The sequence below is a fragment of the Salvelinus namaycush genome, chromosome 9 (assembly GCF_016432855.1).
Source record: "Salvelinus namaycush isolate Seneca chromosome 9, SaNama_1.0, whole genome shotgun sequence".
Taxonomy (NCBI): domain Eukaryota; kingdom Metazoa; phylum Chordata; class Actinopteri; order Salmoniformes; family Salmonidae; genus Salvelinus; species Salvelinus namaycush.
This window is the reverse complement of record NC_052315.1, coordinates 23,070,796-23,082,063: the sequence shown is the minus strand read 5'-3', so window position 1 is coordinate 23,082,063 and position 11,268 is coordinate 23,070,796. Positions and strand designations below refer to the sequence as shown.

At 39.1% G+C, this 11,268-nt stretch overlaps 1 protein-coding gene across 1 annotated transcript; it reads left to right on the top strand.

Annotated features, from left to right (window-relative positions):
• Positions 1–668: 668 nt before the first annotated feature.
• cdk10 (cyclin-dependent kinase 10) lies at positions 669–10,456 on the top strand. Its single transcript, XM_039001121.1, has 13 exons — positions 669–899; positions 5,982–6,054; positions 6,262–6,333; positions 6,498–6,600; positions 6,940–7,021; positions 7,142–7,209; positions 7,438–7,490; positions 7,820–7,889; positions 7,983–8,042; positions 8,400–8,523; positions 9,453–9,592; positions 9,781–9,833; positions 9,924–10,456. The coding sequence occupies exons 1-13, from the start codon at positions 714–716 to the stop codon at positions 10,016–10,018; spliced, it is 1,179 nt and encodes a 392-aa protein (XP_038857049.1). The 5' UTR covers positions 669–713; the 3' UTR covers positions 10,019–10,456.
• The last annotated feature ends 812 nt before the right edge of the window (positions 10,457–11,268 follow it).

The window sequence follows — 11,268 nt, the reverse complement described above, 5'->3', positions numbered from 1 at the left end:
AACTAAATGATATGACAATGTTCACTTCTTCATCTTCTAGTTATGGAGCCAAGTAAGCCAACCCCCTCTCCAGCAGAGATTTCGGTTGGTGAAACTTCCTCCCCCTCTTCATTCATACCCCCTGCCATAATTGTCACTGCCCCATCCAAAGAGGACCTCTATGCTCAGCCACCCACCAAAACTATAGAGGAGGCAAACAAGGAGCCACGACCTAGAAGGCAACCAATCTGTGTCGGTAGAGCCATCACTAACAAGGTATAACGATTTTGGAAAAAGTAAGGTCACATAAATACTACAGGCCTGCCATCCCCTTGAGCCAATGATTCCCTATTCATCTGTGCTAGAGGAGTGCTAGACGTACCAATTGCAGTAATCCATTATAAGAAGTGGAAATAGATATGGACAGATTTAAGGAACAAAGTATTTTCGGGTGCTTTTTGGATGCATTACATATATTTGTTGTCATTTATCCCCAGCCTTAGAAAAAGTGGGGATATTATTGCACTATTTAATTCATATGAGGAGTGATTCAAGTGGATATCAACATATTTGTGGGGAAAAAAGCAATTTCTAAATAGATGTAAATAAACAAAGTAATTTAATTTCTGAGGTGAAGCGCATCTCACCTTCTTGAACCCCGGGAAAGCTTGTAGTCGTCCATTTAATAGACAAAGCATCGAGTGTGTGGTTTCCTGCCATTCATACTGTTTTGAATGTTTCTGGACGTATATTCGTGTACTGGTCGCATTTTCTGTCATCATAGTACAGCAAAGGGCGAATTAACCATCATCTTGGGCGTCCAAATAACAATGGAGAACGCTGCAGATACTGACCCGGACCCCATAAAGCTGAAGTCGATCAAGAACAACAGAACGTTCACAGTACCGCAAAAACACAGGGTAAGCAACATGCTTAAGTAGCTACTAGCTAGTGGGCATTTTATTGTTATGTGGGCCACGTACTCTTTAACAAATTACCGGCACCCTAATGGACAGCAAGGATACATCAAATGACGCCACTTCATTTAGTCGGAATGTATTTAAAACGATTTTATAAGCTGGACACAAATACGTTGATACGATTGCTAGTCGGGTGCCTTGTCAGTTTAATTTGGAACGTCACTCTCGCAAACCCTGCCACGCAATGACGCTACCGGACAAAAAGCTTTGTTTTGATGTCCATTCACACGGTCAATGGAATGTCCTGTCCTTAGCACTCTGTGACCTAGACAAAGCTGCCTGGGAGATCCCTATAAATCCCAGCCAGATTAATTTTGGCTGTATCAAACGGCACAGTGCTGAGAAAGTGATATGGGGCAATTCCAAGTTAACAGTGACGCTGAGACTCACCTTTTAACTTTAAAATGAATGCCAAGCTAATACCATTGATAGTAAAGTTTAACAAACAATACACCCATATGAAGAAGTGATCGTTTTACTCAAATACATTTACTTGAGAAACAGTGCAGATCCACATTTTGTAACACAATGACAGTAAAATCTCCTTCAGTTGTTTATGTGACCACGTTTATCAAAAACTCTTAAATATCTCATTCGAATAAAGATTCAAATATGCCTGCAGAAAGAATGGGGTGTCAGCTATGATATGACACCTTGAGTTTGAAAAAATCTATTTTGGTTATTGAACTACATACGGTAAGTGGATCAACACCCCTTAACATAATTGTTGTTCTTAACTGTTCTTGTTCTGCTGTCATTCTGATCTAAGAATATTACTCCTGCTTATTATGAAGAAAAAATACATCTGTTTAACTTTGTAAACTAAAGGTGTGTTTAGAATTATTTTTGTTGTATTAATGCTATTTAATCTCTCCTCAGACTAATATTATTCTGTTTGTCCTGTGGGTACCTTTGCCACTGTTCCACCCCTTGTGTATTGCGCTGTCATGGTGTATTTGGTTAAATAAAGGTTAAATAAAACAAATATAGATATGTTTCTCAACCAATTTACTACAGAAGGCAAATCATTCCTACAAAACCTTATATAAATGTTGATATTAGTTGGCATGGGCCTTTACTTCAACATGATTGTGTTGTGATTTATTTCTAATCCCATTTATATTTCTAAGACTTTTTCTAGTAGATTAACATCCCCTTTCCATCTGTGTGACCAGATTTTTTGGGGGGAGATGTATAATGGTTGAGATATATATATATATATATGTGTATGTACAGTTGAAGTCGGAAGTTTACATACACTTAGGTTGGAGTCATTAAAACTTGTTTTTCAACCACTCCACAAATTTCTTGTTAACAAACTATAGGTTTGGCAAGTCGGTTAGGACATCTACTTTGTGCATGACACAAGTAATTTTTCCAACAATAGTTTACAGACAGATTATTTCACTTATAATTCACTGTATCACAATTCCAGTTGGTCAGAAGTTTACTGTGACTGTGCCTTTTAAACAGCTTGGAAAATTATAAAATTATGTCATGGCTTTAGAAGATTCTGATAGGTTAATTGACATCATTTGAGTCAATTGGAGGTGTACCTGTGGATGTATTTCAAGGCCTACCTTCAAACTCAGTGCCTCTTTGCTTGACATCATGGGAAAATCAAAAGAAATCAGCCAAGACCTCAGAAAAAAATTTGTAGACCTCCACAAGTCTGGTTCATCCTTGGGAGCAATGTCCAAACGCCTGAAGGTACAATGTTCATCTGTACAAACAATAGTACGCAAGTATAAACACCATGGGCCCACGCAGCCGTCATACCGTTCAGTAAGGAGACGCGGTCTGTCTCCTAGAGATGAATGTACTTTGGTATGAAAAGTGCAAATCAATCCCAGAACAACAGCAAAGGACCTTGTGAAGATGCTGGAGGAAACGTATCTATATACTCTCTACTATTATTCTGACATTTCACATTCTTAAAATAAAGTGGTGATCCTAACTGACCTAAAACAGGGAATATTTACTTGGATTAAATGTCAGGAATTGTGAGAAACTGAGTTTAAATGTATTTGGTTAAGGTGTATGTAAACTTCCGACTTCAATTGTACCTCTGCTGCAGAGGATAAGATCATTATAGTTAACTGCACCTCAGATTGCAGCCCAAATAAATGCTTCACAGAGTTCAAGTAACAGACACATCTCAACATCAACTTTTCAGAGGAGACTGCGTGAGCCAGGCCTTCATGGTCGAATTGCTACAAAGAAACCACAACTAAAGGACACCAACAAGAAGAGACTTGCTTGGGCCAAGAAATACAAGCAATGGACAATTGACCAGTGGAAATCTGTCCTTTGGTCTGATGAGTCCAAATTTGAGATTTATGGTTCCAACCTCCATGTCTTTGTGAGACGGAGAGTAGGGGAATGGATGATTTCCGCATGTGTGGTTCCCACCGTGAAGCCTGGAGGAGGAGGAGGAGGTGTGGGGGTGCTTTGCTGGTGACACTGTCAGTGATTTATTTAGAAATCAAGGCACACTCAACCAGCATGGCTACAACAGCATTCTGCAGCGATATGCCGTCCCATCTGGTTTGCGCTTAGTCCCACTATCATTTGTTTTTCAACTGGACAATGACTCAACAAACCTCCAGTCTATGTAAGGGCTATTTGACCAATAAGGAGAGTGATGGAGTGCTGCATCAGATGACCTGGCCTCCACAATCACCAATTGAGATGGTTTGGGATGAGTTGGACTGCAGAGTGAATGAAAAGCAGCCAACAAGTGCTCAGCATATGTGGGAACTCCAAGACCGTTGGAAAGGCATTCCAGGTGAAGCTGGTTGAGAGAATGCCAAAGTGTGTGTAAAGCTGTCAAAGGGGGGCTACTTTGAAGAATCTCAAATATAAAATATATTTTGATTTGTTGAACACTTTTTTGGTGGGGTTACTACATGATTCCATATGTGTTGTTTCATAGTTTTGATGTCTTCACTATTATTCTACAATGTAGAAAATAGTCCAAATAAAGAAAACCCTTGAATGAATAGGTGTGTCCAAACTTTTGACTGGTACTGTATATATTTATATATACATAATTACAGTTGAAGTCGGAAGTTTACATACACCTTAGCCAAATGCATTTAAACTCAGTTTTTCACAATTGACATTTAATCCTAGTAAAAATTCCATGTCTTAGGTCAGTTAGGATCACCACTTTATTTTAAGAATGTGAAATGTCAGAATAATAGTAGAGTGATTTATTTCAGCTTTTGTTTCTTTCATCACATTCCCAGTGGGTCAGAAGTTTACATACACTCAATTAGTATTTGGTAGCATTGTCTTTAAATTGTTTAACTTGGGTCAAATGTTTCGGGTAGCCTTCTACAAGCTTCTCACAATAAATTGGGTGAATTTTGGCCCATTCCTCCTGACAGAGCTGGTGTAACTGAGTCAGGTTTGTAGGTCTCCTTGCTCGCACACGCTTTTTCAGTTCTGCCCACAAATTTTCTATAGGATTGAGTTCAGGGCTTTGTGATGGCCACTCCAATACCTTGACTTTGTTGTCCTTACGCCATTTTGCCACAACTTTGGAAGTATGCTTGGGGTCATTATCCATTTGGAAGACCCATTTGCGACCAAGCTTTAACTTCCTGACTGATGTCTTGAGATGTTGCTTCAATATATCCACATAATTTTCCATCCTCATGATGCAATCTATTTTGTGAAGTGCACCAGTCCCTCCTGCAGCAAAGCACCCCCACAACATGATGCCGCCAACCCCGTGCTTCACAGTTGGGATGGTGTTCTTCACTTGCAAGCCTCTCCCTTTTTCCTCCAAACATAACGATGGTCATTATGGCCAAACAGTTCTATTTTTGTTTCATCAGACCAGAGGACATTTCTCCAAAAAGTACGATATTTGTCCCCATGTGCAGTTGCAAACCGTAGTCTGGCTTTTTTATGGTGGTTTTGGAGCAGTGGCTTCTTCCTTGCTGAGTGGCCTTTTAGGTTATGTCGATATAGGACTCTTTCAACTGTTTTTTTTTTTTGTTTTTTTACCTGTTTCCTCCAGCATCTTCACAAGGTTCTTTTGCTGTTGTTCTGGGATTGATTTGCACTTTTCGTATCAAAGCACATTCATCTCTAGGAGACAGAACGTGTCTCCTTCCTGAGCGTTATGACAGCTGCGTGGTCTCATGGTGTTTATACTTGCGTACTATTGTTTGTACAGATGAACGTGATATCTTCAGGTGTTTGGACATTGCTCCCAAGGATGAACCAGACTTGTGGAGGTCTACAATTTTCTTTCTGAGGTCTTGGCTGATTTCTTTAGATTTTCCCATGATGTCAAGCAAAGAGGCACTGAGTTTGAAGGTAGGCCTTGAAATACATCCACAGGTACACCTCCGATTGACTCAAATGATGTCAATTAGCCTATCAGAAGCTTCTACAGCCATGACGTCATTTTCTGGAATTTTCTAAGCTGTTTAAAGGCACAGTCAACTTGGTGTATGTAAACTTCTGACCCACTGGAATTATGATACAGTGAGTTATAAGTGAAATAATCTGTCTGTAAACAAATTGTTGGAAAAATTACTTGTCATGCACGAAGTAGATGTCCTAACCGACTTGCCAAAACTATAGTTTGTTAACAAGAAATTTGTGGAGTGGTTGAAACACTTAGGTTGTAGTCATTAAAACTTGTTTATGTAAACTTCTGACTTCAACTGTGTGTATGTGTGTGTGTGTGTGTGTGTAATATATATATATATATATATGAAGAAAAACATATCTATGCCTAAAATATTAACTTTTAGCTTTCATTTGACACCAAATTTGATATGCTCCTGTAAACTGCACATGTTGGTGCTCATGGGTCCTTTACAGGGAAATTACCTCTGTTGAGTTGCCAAAATGATAAAGCTTTATAGCAAAACTTTAAAAGCTGCATTGTCACACCTTTCCCCATAATTTATGTATAAAGAAAAGTTGCAGATGGCATTAGCAATAATTGCAGAGGAATTGATCAATTCTTGAAAAATCATGCATTTCCTCTTCTGTCAGTTTGGGAACTGTAGGAGTGTGAAGGAATTTGAGAAACTGAACCGAATCGGCGAGGGAACATATGGAATTGTGTGTAAGTTATCCTTGATCTGTTAACACACGATTGGCGGCTGTTCTTAGAAAGAGATTATTAGATGGTGTAATTCACAGTACTGTCCTGAGCAACACAGATTAGGCCTACACATAGGCCTTATTTAATTACCGGTAAGAACACTTCATACTGTACAACTGTCTGTAAGTGCCTGTAAGCCTAGGTTAAAACATTGTATCCCGTTCACAGACAGAGCCCGAGACACCAGGTCTGATGATATTGTAGCACTGAAGAAGGTCCGGATGGACAAGGAAAAGGATGGTAGGCTTACAGCTGGGTTCTCAGCCACTTGCCTTGCTTCAGTTGCTTTTAGCTAAGTATACAATAGTTTTCAGACATTTCCATCATATTATTAGGTTATCTCTGTTATTTTTGGCCTTTGTTATGTTCTGTGTTTGTTTGACTTGGTGTTGTTCTACACACAGGGATCCCTATCAGTAGTCTGAGAGAGATTACCCTGTTGCTCAAACTCAGACACCCCAACATAGTGGAGTTAAAGGAGGTGGTGGTGGGAAGTCACCTGGAGAGGTGACAGCATACACTCCTCACAGTACACTCCTCACAGTACACACACATCCCCTCTAATTATACTGGAACCCTTATTCAATATGCAATGATAACATCTTCAGAAATGATTAAGCCTAGACCTACTCTTTCTTAACAGATAAAAACATTTGTTCACATACTTTTATTTAATGCTTGTGTCACAGTTTACAATTTTACATTAAGTTGTAATTTCTACAGTAACTCAACTTTGTTTTTCCATAGTATTTTAGTTTGGGTGTATTCAGTATTTACCTGTCCCATCTTGGTTGACTGTATTCAGTAGCCTACTCATCAGTAATTGACCTGTGTGTCTCTGCTCAGTCTCTTCCTAGTTATGAGTTACTGTGAGCAGGACCTGGCCAGTCTGCTGGAAAACATGCCAACACCGTTCTCAGAGGCACAGGTACAACAGTGAAAAGTATTACGGAATGTCCTCTTGTTTTTCTACTGTATTGACATTACACAACATTGATTATTTTAGAGAACTGTGTGTTGAAATGTCTCACTTTGTTTTCTCCTTCAGGTGAAGTGTATAGCTCTGCAGCTGCTGAGAGGTCTGGATCATCTTCACCTCAACTTTATTCTGCACAGGTCAGACATGTTCACTGTCAGACTCCATATCTCAGACTTGTGCTGTTATTTAGGATGGAATCTCCAGGATGGGATATATTTATTTGATTGTAATAATGGATCTGAATTCTGTAATGAATTTGTAATGTGTACTCTTGAGTGCAATTTTTCAATGCTTAGACGGTAGTGGTCTTTTAGTTTGCTGTGATTCGTATGGTTACTTTATGAAATGTCATGAGTATGTGGCAGGGATCTGAAGGTGTCCAATCTGCTGATGACAGACAAAGGCTGTGTAAAGATTGGTGAGTCATCACCATACAACCGCTGTGCTCCTGGATTACGTCTGTATGCATGTACTGTACTACGCATGTCCTTTCGCTGAACAACAATACCTCAATGATTTTAAATTTGCACTGTTGTAAACAAAATGCTTTAACTGTACTGTTTTCACTTCTGATAGTGAATGTTTTACATACTGTAACATGCATAACAATTAGCAATGTGCAGAACAATTAGTTTGACATAGTTTATAACCAGTTTACAGCATTATTCAACACCTGTCAGTTATTGTGTGTGTAAAAACATGCTTCTGTCAATGGTTGATTGTGCTAATGTTTCCCTCTCTGTCCAGCTGACTTTGGCTTGGCACGTTGCTATGGTATCCCCCTACAGCCTATGACGCCCCGGGTGGTGACATTGTGGTGAGTCAGTCCTTCAACCTCAACTTTCTCCTCAGGCACTGATCCCTAACCCTCCCTGAGCCTCATCAGCTCCTGTTATTTCTCTCGCTCCAGGTACAGAGCCCCAGAGCTCCTCCTAGGGACCAAGACTCAGACCACAGCCTTAGACATGTGGTAATTTGTTTTAAGTCTCTACTTTGTCCATACACATAAGATACATGGGTCACAGATCCTTTTAAACTTATTTAGAGTTTTGTCACTATCACAGAGCTCCCTCTCTTCCAAACAAGCTTTAACATACAGAGAGAGTTGTCTATGTCATGTATGTAGTTGTCTCCTTTCAGTTAGTGAACTTTACTCTGTTCCAAATAGGATCCTCTCTGTTCTAAATAGGATCCAATCCTCTGTTCTAGCAGAGAATCTCCCCTCCCATCCGTACATCAACCCTCCAGAGAGTATTTTCATGGCACAGTCACCAATGTTTATTACCATACCATCTGTATGAACATACTGTATCTCATATTTATCCAGGGCGGTGGGCTGCATCCTGGCTGAGCTGCTTGCACATAAACCTCTGCTGCCAGGGGGTTCTGAGATCCAACAAGTGGACCTCATAGTGCAACTGTTGGGTACCCCTAATGAAAACATCTGGCCGGTAATGAATGTCTCCTAGTGCTGAGTGATAAACCAAAATGTTTTTAAAAAATCTATTTTTATAGACTAATTGACCTACATGGGTTCAATTATTTGAATTCCATTTAATTCAGGGGTTTTCTGTGAGCTCAATGCGCACATTGCGCTGCAGTTTCTCTAGAGATAAATCAGATCATGCCCAAACTGTGTGACGTAGTAGGGAGTTGTAGTTTCCAACAGGCCAATATTCTACATAGTTTAGTGCAGAAAACTTGATCATTAACTACAATGACCATAATCCATTACATGGCTACTTGTCCGGTCTGTGTTTCTTTTATGCCTGCTACATAAAAGACAGAAGAATGCATGATCAAGAAGGGATACATAGAGAGCAGTTGCTTCGCGAGGTATTGCCTTATTTACTTTGAAGAACTACTAAAATAGTGATTTTGTCAGACAGCATAGGCAACAGATCTATAGAGATGAGATGATGACTTGGAATGAAATAAGTCATCAAATAAAACAAATGTAATACACACAACAACTGAAATATTTGATTAAAGTAAAGTAATGTGAATAATGATGGTTAATAAGTGATAAACAGTGATGAGCAGTCACTACCATCATGGGACTTTTATTAATTGTTTTATTCTGTGTTGTTACAGCATTCAACCCACATAATGCATAGTGCATTTAATGTCTAAAAAACATTTTCAAATTGAAAATCGTTGTTTTATAATCTAACCAAAACCGACCCCAAATCAAACCAATCGCTCAGTACTACCTTCTCCTAAACAATCACAGAATTTAGGATTTTACCATTCCATAAGTTTAATTTGAGTCACTTTAATGTTGATTAATTTTACAATATGCAACAACCAATGTTAGTAGTTTCTCCTCAAGAAAGGATATTGTTGGTTAACCCCTGTCTGTTGTGTTAAAATGTTGCAGGGCTTCACTCGTCTTCCCCTAGTTGGACAGTACAGTCTGAGGAAACAACCATACAACAATTTGAAGAATAAGTTCACCTGGTTGTCTGATGCAGGGCTGCGTTTACTCAACCTTCTCTTCATGTACAATCCTCTACGCAGGTAACTACCAAAGAACAAACCTGCGCAGCATTATAAATACATACATACATACATACATACATGAAGAGACCTGTATACAGTTCTACACATTGTGTCATTCACATATTTACACAGAAACCTTCCATTAACACATGTGCAGTATACTTCCTTTCACTCCTCCATGGCTCACAAGTGTTTGTCTCTGTTAGGGCCACAGCTAAGGACTGCTTGGAGAGTTCCTACTTTAAGGAGAAACCTTTGCGTAAGTGTGGCCTCAGGGTTATATGACAGAAATGATTGGAACAGTGTTTGTGAAATTAAAGAAGTGAAAAAGGTCTGTCTCTCTTTTTAGCTTGTGAGGCTGACCTGATGCCAACCTTCCCTCATCATCGCAATAAAAGGGCAGCCCCAGCTGTAGAGAGCCAATCGAAACGCAATAAAGTGTAACTTCATTCACATCCTTGATCGCAGTTTCAATAAATGAATGAATATCTTAGATGTTTACTACTACACGGATTATGCACCTGGTTGTAAAAACGTGTTGTCATAGAATGCATGTACCTAGCAGTAATTATCCAAATAAATGGGGTGATGGTAAGCTTTCAAGTATTCCACAGTTCAGTCACTGCTTGCAAAATCCTATTTCTTTCACTGTGTGTTTGATGAATATCCAAAAGTATGTGATTAACATGCATAAGTTCAATTTAATTCACCAATGTTGCTTTGTTTTTTGAATGGATGTTGGTTAACCTTTGGCAGTCTTTGGCAGGTTCAAGTAACCAATAGGATTTGGTTTGCTGTATTCATGTACATAGACATTTTTTATCTCATGAAATTCCATGAATATTGTAGTTTTAGTTTTAATAAACTGCTTTTTTAAATTAATGTGTGTGGAAAGTTTAGCTACATCAATTGGAAAGGCAGCACATGTATCTGTTTAAATTACCTGATTCAAAACTTGTGGACAAAAATATGAGTAGAAATGAATAAAGGTTGTAGTATTTATTAGCCAGTGATCTGCTATATACAGTCAAGGTCGGAAGTTTACATGCACTTAGGTTGGAGTCATTAAAACTCGTTTTTCAACCACTCCACAAATTTCTTGTTAACTATAGTTTTGGCAAGTCGGTAAGGACATCTACTTTGTGCATGACACAAGTAATTTTTCCAACAATATTCCAACAGATTATTTCACTTATAATTCACTGTATCACAATTCCAGTGGGTCAGAAGTTTACTGTGACTGTGCCTTTTAAACAGCTTGGAAAATTCCAGAAAATGATGTCATGGCTTTAGAAGATTCTGATAGGTTAATTGACAATTTGAGTCAATTGGAGGTGCACCTGTGGACGTATTTCAACGCCTACGTTCAAACTCAGTGCCTCTTTGCTTGACATCATGGGAAAATCAAAAGAAATCAGCCAAGACCTCAGAAAAAAAAATTGTAGACCTCCACAAGTCTGGTTCATCCTTGGGAGCAATTTCCAAATGCCTGAAGGTACCACGTTCATCTGTACAAACAATAGTACGCAAGTATAAACACCATGGGCCCACGCAGCCGTCATACCGCTCACGAAGGAGATGCGTTCTGTCTCCTAGAGATGAATGTACTTTGGTGCGAAAAGTGCAAATCAATCCCAGAACAACAGCAAAAGACCTTGTGAAGATGCTGGAGGAAACCGGTACAGAAGTATCTA